The sequence below is a fragment of the Aphelocoma coerulescens genome, chromosome 17 (assembly GCF_041296385.1).
Source record: "Aphelocoma coerulescens isolate FSJ_1873_10779 chromosome 17, UR_Acoe_1.0, whole genome shotgun sequence".
Taxonomy (NCBI): domain Eukaryota; kingdom Metazoa; phylum Chordata; class Aves; order Passeriformes; family Corvidae; genus Aphelocoma; species Aphelocoma coerulescens.
In genome coordinates this window covers 4,656,296-4,670,378 of record NC_091030.1, presented here as the reverse complement: position 1 = coordinate 4,670,378, position 14,083 = coordinate 4,656,296, and the positions used below count along the sequence as shown (strand labels likewise).

General features: G+C 38.5%; 1 protein-coding gene across 7 annotated transcripts in view; it reads left to right on the top strand.

Annotated features, from left to right (window-relative positions):
• The window catches only part of CDK5RAP2 (CDK5 regulatory subunit associated protein 2), a 73,666-nt gene that overhangs the window by 17,783 nt on the left and 41,800 nt on the right, over positions 1–14,083 (top strand). For all 7 annotated transcript variants that reach the window (XM_069031527.1, XM_069031526.1, XM_069031528.1 and 4 more), the window contains 5 exons: positions 1,971–2,141; positions 2,878–3,051; positions 7,885–7,982; positions 10,841–10,971; positions 12,529–12,644. In XM_069031527.1, the coding sequence (XP_068887628.1) occupies positions 1,971–2,141; positions 2,878–3,051; positions 7,885–7,982; positions 10,841–10,971; positions 12,529–12,644 (690 nt within the window). The remainder of the gene's footprint in view (positions 1–1,970; positions 2,142–2,877; positions 3,052–7,884; positions 7,983–10,840; positions 10,972–12,528; positions 12,645–14,083) is intronic.

Here is a 14,083-nt window from a genome sequence, read left to right as displayed (position 1 = left end):
CTAACTTGGAGCCAAAAGCCTTTGCAATTATCAGACCTTGCAGTACTTCCCTCTGCAGTTTGCATTTATAGGCAGCAGTTAGGGAAAAACAGGAACATATGGGAGAGTTTGGGTATCTAGACAAAACTGGGACCTGGTTCTGCTGTTCTTCAGTTTTCTTAGTTCTTTTGCTCCTGAAAAAAATGAGTTTGCAGAACTGAAGGTCTGGGTGTAATCATTCTTAGAATAACATTTGAGGGGGTTTTGGGAGCTGTTAGGCATTTCTTAGCTGAATTGTGGGGATGAAGCTAAAATGGAGAAAGTAAATCAAAAGGCTTTGTAAATGACATTTTGCATTTAATGTGCAAAATAAATAAAACACTGAGGTAATAAAGTGATGTTAAGGATTTGATGTGAATCTGCATGAAGCAAAGTAATTAAGTCAAGAAAAGGACATAAAACAGTTTGTAAAGAGACTGCAATTAAAATGTCACTAGTGCTATTTCTTTGGACTTAGAATAAGAAACAACTATTAAATTTTAAATCCCTGTGGAGGTAAAAGTAAAATTTGCAGGTGACTGCCATATGTGCAAACTGTTTAAAGGGCTTATGCTACTTCACAAATGGGCCCTTTTGGGGAATAAATAGAAAACATTTATTTGAAGATGTAGGCTGTGTTACCTGGTTCTTTGGGTCTGAACAGAAGTTTAGATAGTATAAAGTCTCCTGTAAGTTTTAATTGTTTAATTTTGGGCAACAGCTCTTGTGTTACAAGTTTCTACCTCTTTTTTCCACACAATCTGTGCAGTAAATGCAGAGGAAAAGTTTATAAAATGAGGCTGGTGTCTATGCAAGCTTTGCCTCCTTCAGCTGACAGTGTTGAAACTTCCAACAAACCAGCAAAAATGTTGGAATTGACACAAAACAGTGATGGTGGGAGAGAAGGTGGAAGAGAATTTCCATGTTGGAAATTTTTCTACTGCCCTGTGCTCTTAAATATTTTCTACTCTTAACTGTGAGCTGACTATAAATTTCATGCTAATAATCTCATCTATTCACATAGATGTAATGATTGTCCTGGTTGGTGGCAGAATGTAAGGAATAGGAATTTTTTGATGTTACTTCTTGGAATCCAAGGCTTTGTTGGGTGGCCGTACTTTGAAACCCCATGGAGAGCTGTGTTTTCAGAGGTGGATTTTCAGATGGAGTGGGACAGGATCTGTAGGGTTGCAGAGGAGAGCTGTGATTGTGGTGCAACCCAGGAGCTACTGCTCTTCCATTGCAGCATTCCATGTTGGTCCTAACAGGTCTTGGGAGTCCTTTGGACTTGCTGCTGTGTAGAAGCTGTTGTAAGAGATTGTTCCTGTGGTTTAGGAGCAGAATGGACAAGGAGCACACATTTCTCTGATTGGAAACTAAGATGTGGAGGTAATGCAGCTAATCTTGGAGCTGCAGGAAGTAATTAACAGAGAGTCAAAATCAAGTTCTGTTCATCCCTTCTGATCATGAGGTGGACCTGATTGGTCATTTGAAGTTTGTATTCTTTTTGAAAGAAAAAAGTTTTAACATTTCTGACCTTTTTTTTGCTGCCAAAGTAAACAGTGATACAAGAGTTAGTGCAACAATTTTCATGGTGTGATGAGAAAAAAGGCAAGTGACAAACTGAATCACCCATAAGCAATTTTCTCCTTTTCTAGCCAGGGAGTAGATTGACTCAGAAGTGAATGTTCATTCTGACAACATCTATGTGCATAATATTCCCAACGGCCTTGGAGTCCAGCATTCTGTATGAAAAGCATTTAAACAACAACCTAGATTTTTGGAAGAAAATACTGGCATCTTATCTGAAAGTTGTTGTTTCTTTAATTGTATTCATTGATGCCAAAAGAAAGTGGCTTCACTACTTTCTTCAGTGATAGTGTGGGTTGTTAGTCTTAAACTTTCTTTAAAGTTCATTTGCTGCATATTCAGTTTCATTTTTGTTTTTGTAGGACCTTAGAAATCAGCTAGAGAAATTACATGGTGAAATGACTGAGAAAGAAAAAGCAGTTGAACACCATTACAATATTCTTTTGAGTGAAAGCAATCAGAAGCTGCAGAGCCAAGAACTTGTTATAAGGCAGCTGACAGACAGTGTCAATCACAAGGATCTGCTGCTTGAGGTGGGTAGACTTACTTTGAAATGAAAAATGGAAAGTTATCATTTGATTTTGTATGGGGAATTATAACCAAATCACGCTTGTATTTGGAGTTATTGTTGATTTTGATGATAATCCTTCACATCTCATAATACTGTATTTGCAGAACAGACCTGTAATTACAGAGTGTGTGGCATTCAACAGGATTTCTTTTTAGGGTTTTGTGAAGCATGTGGACAGAGGGGGAAGAAAGCTTTACTAATACTTCTGTAGGATTGTCACTGTTGTAAAAGCTCCAAAGTGCTCATGATTTTCAGTTAATGTGCAGAAAGTGGAAGTTGTGGAATAGGTATAGATACTGAAATATTTTATCTTCTTTTCTGGGAGGCCCAAATGACCTGTGTGAGAAGGTTCCTGCCTGAATGGTAACAGACCCCTGCTCAGTTTTAACACAGGGTGAAAAAAGTAGCAATGGTATTCAGCCAGCAATGCAGAGAGTCAGAGCTGAGGTTGCTCTGTACCTGGAGACAAAGATGCCTGCCATGGCATCATTTTTTAATACTGACAAGATTGCATAGGTGGGGAAAGCTTCTGTGTATCTTTTGGTTTCGCTTCTGGTATCTTAAATTGAGCTCTTTTTGCAAGGTGTGTAAATAACATGTTCCAGGTCATCCTTGGATATTCTCCTGAATTTTGTTAGGTTTTGTATTTTGCAGTTTAAAATTAGAGTAGATTTTGTAAAACTGTTTTCTTTTGTTAGAGACTTGATGGAACAGTTAAAGAAAAGGATGCAGAACTGCAGGAGCTCCAGAATAAGTGCAAGAACCTTCTAAGAGTTAATGAAGAACTTGAACTGAAAAATGAGGGCCTAGTAAAGGAGAAATGTGCTGCACAGACTCAACAGTCAATTATCAAGATAGTCAGAGAGCTGGAGGTGAGTTTTGCATAACTGATCATTTGCAGATAAGTACCTTGACTTCAAATTGAAGAGAATTTTTACTTGGACTTTAAAGCTGTGGGCTCATATACATTGTAATTGACCATGTGTTGTGCACTGATGAATTTATATGGCATCACTAAACTCCCTACTTTCAGAAAGCATGTAAGATCTTTTGCCTGCCATAAAGAGGTAGAGGTTTTTTGGTGGTTAGGGCAGGCATAATTCACTGAGTGGGAGGATATCTGCATTTCTGCAGAGAGGTGCAGAGAAGAGTTTGTACACTTTGGATAGATAAAGGGAAAGATTGCACAGAGCTGGTGACCATAGGACATAAATGGAATGTGAGGATATATACAGGTAGGAGTGAAAATATGTCCAGGATGAGAAGAAAGCTGCTTTAAAGCAAAGAACTTGTACAGAAATATATATATTAAAAAAGGGTGAGCGACATATGCCCATTATTTTATTTGACGCCATGAATCAAAAAGACTTGTACCTGAAGTCAGAGGTCAAAATTCAAAATTTTAGTTTTAGAAGTAGTTCCTTCTCTCTTTACCCTCCATTTTGTTGTAGCAAAAAGAAGTCAGGTACTGTTAAATTTTTGGATCACTGCCTGACTCCACAGTGCATCATGGTATACAGATTATTGAACAAATAAACTGCTTTTGAAGGTACATTTCTTGTCTCTTTTTTTGTGTTGTTTGCAGCCTGGTGTATCAAGATTGCTAAAAGCATCAGGCAAAGTAAAAATAATTAGACTGGTACACAGTAATGGTGGAGAAAGGTTTTTCATTTCTTTAATAATGTATCAGTCATTAAGGAGACTTTCTCAAGGAAGTTCAAAACAAAAGGAGCCAATGGCAAAGGAAGTGTAAGTGCAGTGTCTTGGGTCACATTCTGAACAGTCTGGTGGTGAGATGATGAATGTGATGGGCACTATAATTAACCATGGGAGAGACAAGAACATGTGGAGTCCTAGTTATGTGACAAGCTCGGAGTAAAGGAGCTGAAGCCTTTTTTGCTTGGGTAGTGTGAGGGTTTATCCCAGTATATGTGAATGTGCAGACAGAGAAAATAGTCTGGGAAAGGCTGGGGAGGAATTCCACCTCTGCACAACAAACTGCAGTGCATGCACATAACTTCTGTCACAAAGGCACCTAGGATGGAAAATCATAGGGAATTAATGGAAATCAAACACTGACTTCGCTGCATACCCCTCGCTTGGTTCAGGTGGATAACCAGGGGCAGGAGCAGTGGCAGGCAGTGCATGGTAATCACCCAGACCCACCTTCTAATCACAGCCCATTCTCTGCTGCTGGTGCACTCAGTGACTGAACAATATCTAATCACAGCCCATTGTCCTCTCAGCCCAACCTCTGTGTCACATATCTCCATAAGGACCCACTTTGGCATATTAATCACCAGTTTTTGGACACAGATTATCCAGAGCTCTGCTCTCATTGGCTGCCTGGCACTCTTGGATGGCTTTGTGGTGCTGCACCGACTCTCAACAAATCCACAGCTGGATCCTGCCCACCAGAGGGGACAGAAGCTAGGCTCTTCAGCCTCACTCACTGATCTTTGAAGTTGAAGAAATAGATTTGAGAGATACAGAACTTTTCTCCCTTTCAGGATATCTTTGTACTTTCTTTTAATGTAATGATAAATTTTAAAGCAACCAACACCCAAAGGTCTGCTGGGTGCCTTGGCCAGGCCAAGAAAGGTTCTAATTTTGGAGTTTGGATTTTTGAGCCACTGTTATGGCCTAGAGAGAGTGAGCGAGGGCACTGATAATTGGGGGAATCTGGCAACTTCTGACTCTGGTATCTCTGAAGTCTCTGCGTTAAATGTATTTTACAGATAAGGAATTTAGAAATTAGAAGAAATTACCAAATTCTAGTGATGGATGAATGGTGGATGGATCAGTGAGGAAGGTATAGGTTGTATCCTTCTCTCAGTCATTTGTCCTTTAACCTTCAGAGAAGTTGAAGTGATCCTGAGGGTTGTTGGAAGCACGAGAACATTCAGTGAGGCAACTGGATATTCTTGTGACTTTGCCAGTAAGTTATTTATTGTGGAGGTATAAACCTTTTACTTTCATTGCTTACAATTTAGGGAACCTTTAATGAAAATAAGTTATGTTTTCCACCACTGCTGCTTAGCAATAGTATTTCAGACTTAAATATAGACTTTAACGTATTAGATTGCCTCCTTTCATGGGAATATAAATCTTTCACTGCAATATGGTCCTGGATGTCTTGCAGCTATCTCCTCTAACACATTTTCCCTCACACCATGTGTCAAGAGGTTTAATGTTTCATTAACTCCCACAGCATTACAGTCTATTTAAGTTACAGAGCTGCCTTATGTTTTGTGTACCATTGGGGAGTTGATTGAAATAATTCACTCCTACACGTTATTTAGAAATGACAGTAATAATGTACAAAAAAAAGGGATGTTCGTGCTGCATCTTCTCATCCTTATTATTCATGAAAGATTCTGAAAAAATCAGGAACACTTCCTCGTGATTTTGCTAACCTTTACTTAGGTAGTTGAATTTAGAATTTAATAATTTGTGTATAGTCTGTGACATTTGGAATTAAGAAATAGCTCATGTCTCCTGTTATGCAGAAAGAGTTGGGAGGATTTCATGAGCTTACTGGGATTCTGGTACAAATGGAGAACTCAACATGTGAATCCTAAAAGGACCAGGGAGGTGGAACAGGGTTTGTGTGTGGCACTGCTTTGTTCATGCAGCAGCCATAGACCCTGAGCCATGGGTGACATTCCTTCCCTCATTTATCCTCCCTAACTCTGCACAGTGACATTCCTCTGCCAAGGCTTCAGAAAGAGCTTTAATTAGGATAGAGTCCTGTAGTGTCTTCAGTAATAATTGCAAGGTTTGTATCAGACATATGGAGGAGTTCATTAGAACTTCTAACAGACTGTGAAACAACTAAATTAAGTAGAAAGATTTATTTTTTCCTGTTGCTTTCTACGTCATTGGTCAGTGTTCGTGATCAAACTTTTCCAACTTAAATTACAACCCATGTATTTTATGTTTAGTGACTGTTCTTGAAAGGCTGAGCTTCTAGCACATTGATAAAACTCCTTAATTCAGGCTGCAAGATGTACTTTTTAACATTTCTTTTCATGAGATTATTTTATTACTGGCCTCTGGATCACCCATCTCCATCTGTTTGCCTTTGTGTTTCTCTGTGCTCAGTCAGCAGCTTTGCTGGGAGCTCCTCCACTGCTCATCTAGATAATTTGATGTGAAGCTCAGGATTTTGCACTTTGATACAGAGTAGTATTTAATGTATAAATTGCACTAGAACCTGGAAATGGCTCTTAGAACACAGCAGCCTTTAGATGGCAGCTGAACATGGGGCACATGTCCAAAGGCAAGGTCACTTCTTCAAAGAGTCTGGAGCATCAGTGGTAGAAGCTGCAGCAGGACCTGCCAGGCAGGTTACCTTAACTACAATCATTTGATCACAGCTTGATTACACTTGCAAAATATTATTTAACATATTTACTGGCATATTGTGAAGTAAGAGTGTAAATAATTAAAAGTAAACACTGGTTGTCCTTGCTTTTGTGCTGTTTACTTTGCAGAACACTGAGTGGTTCAAATTAATAGTCTTTGCATCTTTAGTGTAAATTAACGAGATTCTTTTGTAGCTGATTTTTTTTTGGTTGCAATTTCCTCCTTAGGAATTGCAGTTGGAATAATAACAGCTGCTTAAAACTCCTGGGTGTAGGTTTCTTCCTTGTTAATGATCTGTTCACTAATGATTTAGTATCTCTTAAGAGTTCCCTTAGCTGAAATTCCCCCTTAGCTGTGGCAGCTTTTTTGTTCCCCCTTTCAGTTTTCAGTCAAAAAAGCAAACTGGGAGGACCAAAAAGTCTTTAACAGAGGCAGAATTTGTGCCTGATATTAATGTATCTTAATTTGCTATAATATTCCAGTTATTTCCCTTTGGAGATGACTGATATAGAAGATACTCTTATATAGTAAGTGCAAGAAAACACTCCTTTAAATAGCTGCATTTTTTGCTTCCTGCTGAAAAAGTGACTCTCTGGTTGTTTTGGAGTGAAAAAAGTCAGGAGAATTTAATGGATCCTTTACTGAGAATGTACCTTAAGAGTTTGTGTTTATTCTTATAGTAATAATATCATCCTTTCTGTGAGCAAGACTGCAGGTAAACCCATTTTCTTTTCTTCACACAAGTGAAGCAGCAGCTTGTAGTGACCCAGATGAGTGTGCAGAAAACTGACTTACAGAGTGTCTGATCTGATTGTCCTTTATTTGGGGCTCAATATAATCCTTCTTGTTCGGAGATGGAACAGAATTTGCTGGATCTCCTCACCCCCAAAAAGCCAGTTTTATCCAGAACACAGAGAGAACTTGTTCTAAAATGTGTCCTTGGAGCTTTGACTTGTCTGCTCTCCCTTCCCTCCCTTCCCCTTCTCTGGAATAGCTGCCTGCCAGGTGGTTCCTGGTTGTTGGAACTTTTGGAGTGAGGATGCTTGAGGTGGGGCTGAGGGAAACTTCTGAGGCTGTGAGAAAAATGTTGAAGCACTGTTCAGATGTGTGATTCACTCATGATAAGGACATAGTGAAACAGTCTTTGCCTCCTTCAATAACAGCTGGATTTAAGGACAGTGAATGGTTCTCAGATCTATGTTGGGCATTGGTGGTCCTGTTCAGAAAATTGGGTTTTCAGCTTCTTCCACAAGTGTTTCAGGACACAAGTACACACATGGTCATAGACATGAAACATAAAAATTATGTTGTAAGCACAGTATGTTCTTTTAATTCAGGAAAATAAAGAAGCTGAGTATGAGAAGCTGATCCTTGCTTTAAGGAAAGAACAGAATGTTTATTCTACACTGGTGAAGACCTTCAGGGAGTCAGATAGGTAAGTGCTTCTGTTTTGGGGGATAATCTGAACTCAAAGGGTGAAAGTCAGAAGTTGTGAAAAAAATGTGGAGATTAGTTTGTTCTGGCCAGTTGTTTATAAACTCTCTGTAGTAGTCTCTAAAGAGAAATGTTTATGTAAGTGAGTTGCTATTATCTAAATTACTTAAATGTTTCTGAAGATATTTCTTTTTAGATTGGAATCTCAAATGAGCCCTGTTTCCATTTAGGTACCAAAGTAAACAGCTGGATTTTCCATACTTAGGTCTTGTGTTTTGGCATATAGGACTAAAATCAAATTGCAGCGAACTTTGGGCACTGGACAATTTGCCATGGTTTACTCCTAAAATACAGATAATACTTATCTTAAAAATGACACTGTGAGAATTTTGATGAGAATATAAATATGCAAGATTTGGGAGAAGGTTAAACAAAACAGAATAATTGAAGTTTGCACAGTATACTTTCAGTGTAAAGCATTGAAAAGGGTGGCAGGAGCAAGTGGTTTTTAACCTTTTAAAATCAAAGAACACAACAATTTAGAAAGAAGTCTGCAGCCTACTCTGTATCCTGTTATTGCCTGGCAGTTGAGGAGATGTTATGATAAAGAAAATACTTAATCTGTAGGCAAATGAAATTTAAATATTTTATAAAAAATTTACTGTTATAATTGCAAATCTCTTAATGAAGTATTTAACATTTGAGAGCCAGCTTCTGAAAGCAATAGCTTATACCTGCCAGCTTTGGGGAATGTTTATCTATATTTTGCAGTTGGTTTACAGACCATTATAGTTTGGAAACCATAAAGAGAAGTAGCACTAGAGTAGATGAGATCTGTGTGTGAGTTAAGCACTTAGCAGCAATGCCAGCTTGTGCTTGGCCACAGCTCAGAACCCGCTTTAGATACTAGAAAAAATACTAATTAAAAATAATGATAGCAGTCAGATTATGGAGATTATTTCTGATCTCTTATGAAGAATGTGACCTGACACCAACTCCTGCTCTGTGGGCAAGGAGAGGGTCCACATACTGTATAGCAATGGCAGCAAAGCTGTGTGGCTCTGAAACTGATTTTTCTTAGAATGGCTTTCAAATAAGGAAACTTAGAACTGTGGGTATAATCACTGGGGTTTTTCAATGAACTCCTGTAGGATAAGGATCATTTGTCCTGCTTCCCTGGTGTGGAATTATGGAATGCATGGAGCAGTCAGTGCCTGTTGTGCCACAATAGCAGAGGATGCACCATGAGCTAGGGCTTGGAACTGCTCTTATTCCTCCATCTCAACAGTTTGGGGGGCTGAAACGTGCTGTAAACTTCATCAAGACTTGAATCCCAAACTTCTGGGGAATGGATAAACAAACAAGCCCTACAGATACACAGATGAGGAAGCTGGATTTAATTGCCATCAGCAGTGACATGGATTTTGGGCAAACATCTGTTTTCTTGCTGACATCTTCTTTTAGGCATTATTTATTTTAAGCAACCTGGGTGGTTATTTTTCAAAATGAGCTACTGGATGTCAGGACCAAAACATTAATTCTCTCTCCAAGAGGGGAATCAGTGCTTGTTCTTATAAAACCTTTAATTCATGAAAAGGAGAAAATGTGCTTACCTGGCTTCTAGTCATGTGTTGGTTTGGTTTTACTCTTAATTATTTTGCTGAGCCTTTAAGAGCACTCTCTCTTCAAAGAAGCTCTTGTATGAGGAAGAATTGGTTAAAGCAGTAGTTTCTTGTGCAGGAACCCCTGACAACAGCACACTTGTCAGGAGACAGACTGAGAAGCTTTTCATACGTGCAGCCTTTTAATTAATGTGCATCTGCAGTAGGCTGTTATTCTCATGCAAGTATGATGTGCTCTGTGTTCCTGTACAGTCTCCCATCAGATGGATTGAAATTTTTTTAAAGATTCCTGAATTCTCTGGCATTTAGTGCAGTGGCTTGGAAATTCTGCAGCAGCTTAATTTATCTTAAAACACTGAGTGAAGTAAATGTGAAAATAAATAATACAAAGAGTTCAGTAACACCCTGTTATTTATTTTTTATTAAATCGAATTTATTTCATTTTATTACAATTTCAGGTTGATTTATTTTCAGCACATAAATCTTTTTACAGATTGATCAGAACTGACTTGTTGATGCAGTTGAAGGGTGTGGGGAAAATGTAGGAAGGGGCAGCTGACTCTGGGGCCTGAGGAGCCAGCTGATGCTGAAGAGCTTCAGTAGCAAAGTTGCTTAAAAAATTGAATCACCTTGACAAATTATAAATTTTAAGTTTGGACATTTATGCCCCATTGCAGTAATTGAGACAATTTAGAATGCAAGAGGTCTTTTTACAGACTGTGGATAAAATGAAGAAATAAAACAGTTGTGTCTGGGTCCTATTTTCAATGAAGCAGGATTTTTTGATGTTTTTCTGAAGTGCAGCATTAGATTATCTGGTGTAGCTCTGTGGCAAGGGAACAAAGTTTCCATGGTCACCACATAATTGAGTACACAAAGCCATCAGCATTATGTGATAATGATATTTTTCTGGCATACTTTTTAGAAGTTAGTAATTTCGATTTTCCTTTTAAAAAACTGCCCAGAAAGAGGCTGGTAGAAGAGCTCTGTCATGGGGAAACTGACTGAGGCAGCACAGCCCAAAAGAGTAGGAAAAGGCTGTGTATGTAAATATTTAATCTCCTCTTTCTATGTAGGGATTTGTTTGTGCTTATGCATCAAAATGATGGAAGTGTGGGCTGAAACCCAGCCATGGAAAATGGGCTCTTGGTGCAAGCCTGGATGGAGAAAACACCAGTGCACACCAAAATGTTTTGAGTTGAATCTCAAATATTTATTTTTCCCCTTTTTATTCCAGTATAAATAGCTTGCAAGTAGAACTGAACAACATTTTCATGTTGAGAAAACAACTGGAAGAAGATGTTTTAGGTAACAGGAATCTCCAGAAGATCTTACAAGATCAGATTAAGGACATGAAAAACCACCAAGGTTTGTATCCATGCCCAGTCCAACCCTCCTCATCCACAAAGGAAGAAAAGTGGTTTTATTACAGTCAGTTTGCTGGCATGGAGAAAAAAATACTTGAGAGTAAAAAAAGGTGTGAAAAGATTTCTTTTTGACTTTTTATACTGAAGATGATTTGGGGGATTTGTAACAGAATGTCTTGGAGCAATCAGAGGGACAGCTTCTCTTTCCATGCAGCAAATGTTAGAAATTCTGTGGCAATTCTACTGCAGGGATCATTTTATGCTGCCTGCAGCTTTGTACTCACAGAATTTACTGTTTTCCACAAAAGTCAGAGATTCCTGACTTGGAATCGGTTGGTGGCCGTGGGATTATTTTCTGACCATGGGATGTAATTACTTCCCAAAGAGCTTGTGGCTCAGGCACTGGTAACCTCCTCCTGACAGAAGTATTTCCAGAGAAAGAAAAAATACCCAGAAGTTTTGTTACTTAGTAATTCAGAAAAAGTAGAGCTTTTAAATATAGCTTAGCTTCTGGCTTTCTTGCTGTATGTCTTGGGAGGTGTTTTTAGTATATTCTTAGATATAGAAAAGAATAATGTAAGTGGGTATCATTAAATAGTTTACTGCATATGTACAAGATGTTTCTGTTTTATTCCATAGGGGATATATAAATAACAGTAAAGCCTGTTCACTTCCCCTTTCAACTTAGATTTTCAATTTTAGCATCACTTGACAGCTCTGATAAGTAAACTTCAGCTGTTTCAGAGTTTCCAACCTCAAAAGCCCAGAGATAATCAACAACCACGGTGGGCCAAAGGGTCTTGTGGATACTCCAGGGTTCTCAGGAGCTGTTGTGTTGAGGGTGAGGCTGGTAGGAATAAAGACTGAAAAATTAGTAATGATTTGTGACTTTTGGGTCCTTGCAGCAGCCACAGGATCAGTGTCAGAACTGGGAATAGGATTTGGATGTCTCTTCTTTGTCCTAATTTAGTTATGCTTTCTCCCTATCTAATAAGATTTATTAATAGAATTGACTGTCGTTTATATTGTAAATAAACAGGTGTTTATTAAAACATAAACAATTCCTGCAGTTATAGAGGCAGTGAATAAGTAACTATTTTCAATCCAATTACTGCATTCTTTTCACCCCAAAGCAAAATAAATTAATTAACTTTGTCTAACCTGACTTTTAGCCTTGAGACCTTGAGTTCATGTTCATAAAACTATAGTTAAAATAGAATAACTATTCATGACTAACTTATCCTTCCTAAAAATTATTTCTAATTGTCATGCTAAATATGCAAATTATAATTCAGAATTACATTCACAACTCGTGCTGATAACCACAGAAAATACAGCCACAGAAAATGCAGCATGTCTGTGTGTCAGAAGCACAAAGACATATGAGGACAACATTTTTTCAATTAAACAGGAAGCTTGTTTTGGGAATTGAACGTTCTAACTGGCCTCCCACAGACTTACTGGAAGGTTCTTATTCAAAAAGTCCTGGGCATTTTGTACGATGTTTTCCTGCAAATGGAGTTTCTGAAATAATGTCTGTCCTTGGCTGTTTTGGCAGATGAAACACTATCTTTCTGTGGAGATCAAACATCTTATATGAGTATCTGTTTAGGAGAACAAGACCATTTAAACCTTCAGATAGACCATCTGTCTCTGGAAGAACTTAAAGGAAAGGTATTGATCTCTTTTATTATTTACTGTTTCTAATGGCTTAATTCTGCTTTGTTTATAGTTTCTGTATCTCTCGCAGAAACATTTATTTAGGTACAGTTGGGTAGTTCTGAAAGGATTTGAAGCTCCCATCTCTGTGATTTGTAACCCACCTTTTATGAACTATTTAGACTTTGTCACACCACGTGGGCTTCAGAATCAGCTGAAAGCTGAGTGATTTGCAGCCAGGGTTTTGTGGTATTGGGCACCTGGACTCAAGGTTTTGACTCAGTACCATGTTTCAGATATCATCTACATCAACTCTGAAGAAAGGTTTTGCATTGAGCACCCCACAGTGTGTATTTCATGCAGCTTTATTAATCACGGAAGTGGTGGTGTCTATAGTCTATATTCTGTTTAGCACACTCCATCCCAGGATTTGCAAATCTTTTGGTAAGTAGGCCATGTTACAAAATAACCCTGAGGTGAGTTCTCTATTCTGCATAAGGAGAACTGAAATTCACAGAGATGAAATGTGCAGACCAAACAATAAATCAGTATTGGGGTTCAGAAACTTGTTCTCTTTCTTCTGATCCTGTGCAGTGACATCCAATCCAGGCACCGGTTTATGACAAGGAATAATTTTGGATAAGGTTGGTTGGGAGTGAGCATAAGTGAAGTTTTCTATTTCTCAGGGACAGCTGAATTGTAGGCAGGTTCTCACATTCTGGAGGTGGGTAATCTGAAGGAAGGAAGTTTGTCTTACTTTGAACAGGTGTCCCTAAAAAAAGCCCAGATTGTGTCCCAGTGCCATTCTGGGGTTTCACCACTTTTATCTCTGAGCGTGTTCCCTTCAGAAGGCTCAGGGATACTCATTAGCAAAAGATATTTATAAATAATTTCTTACTGGAAAAAAGGGTTTGTGTGACTGAAAGCTGACCTGGTTTTCCAAGTATATTAATTGGTCTGATAAAAAGATTTAACTTTTTTCTCCAAACGTTGCCTTCTTGATAGAGTTCATGGCTTTGTGGCTGTGAGAGTTTTGAACCCGACTGCCCAGTCAGATTCTATCTCTGTGAAATTGGTCAGAATGAGAGTGGCTTTTAAAGGGGGTTGGTGACACAAGAACAGCTTGTTCCTGAATGTTTCCAGTAATGCTGTTTTTTTCTTGCATTAAATGTTTCTTCTCAAATCAGCTGTTCGTATGAGGTGCCCTCAGGTTTGTTCTTGCTACTGAGTTGTGAAACTTGTTACCTAAACTTAGTAAGAGACCATGAACTACAGTGTTACAAATTAAGGTACCTTGAACACTAATTCACAACACAGGAGCATGTTTCCATACCTAGGGAGGTTAAGTTAACTCAGGAGCAGAGACACAAACCCAAGTTTCTAACTGCAGTTTGTGTTTAGCTGGAGATTTATCTGTCATCATTTGTTTTCCTACTGGTTTGGATGTTACCAGT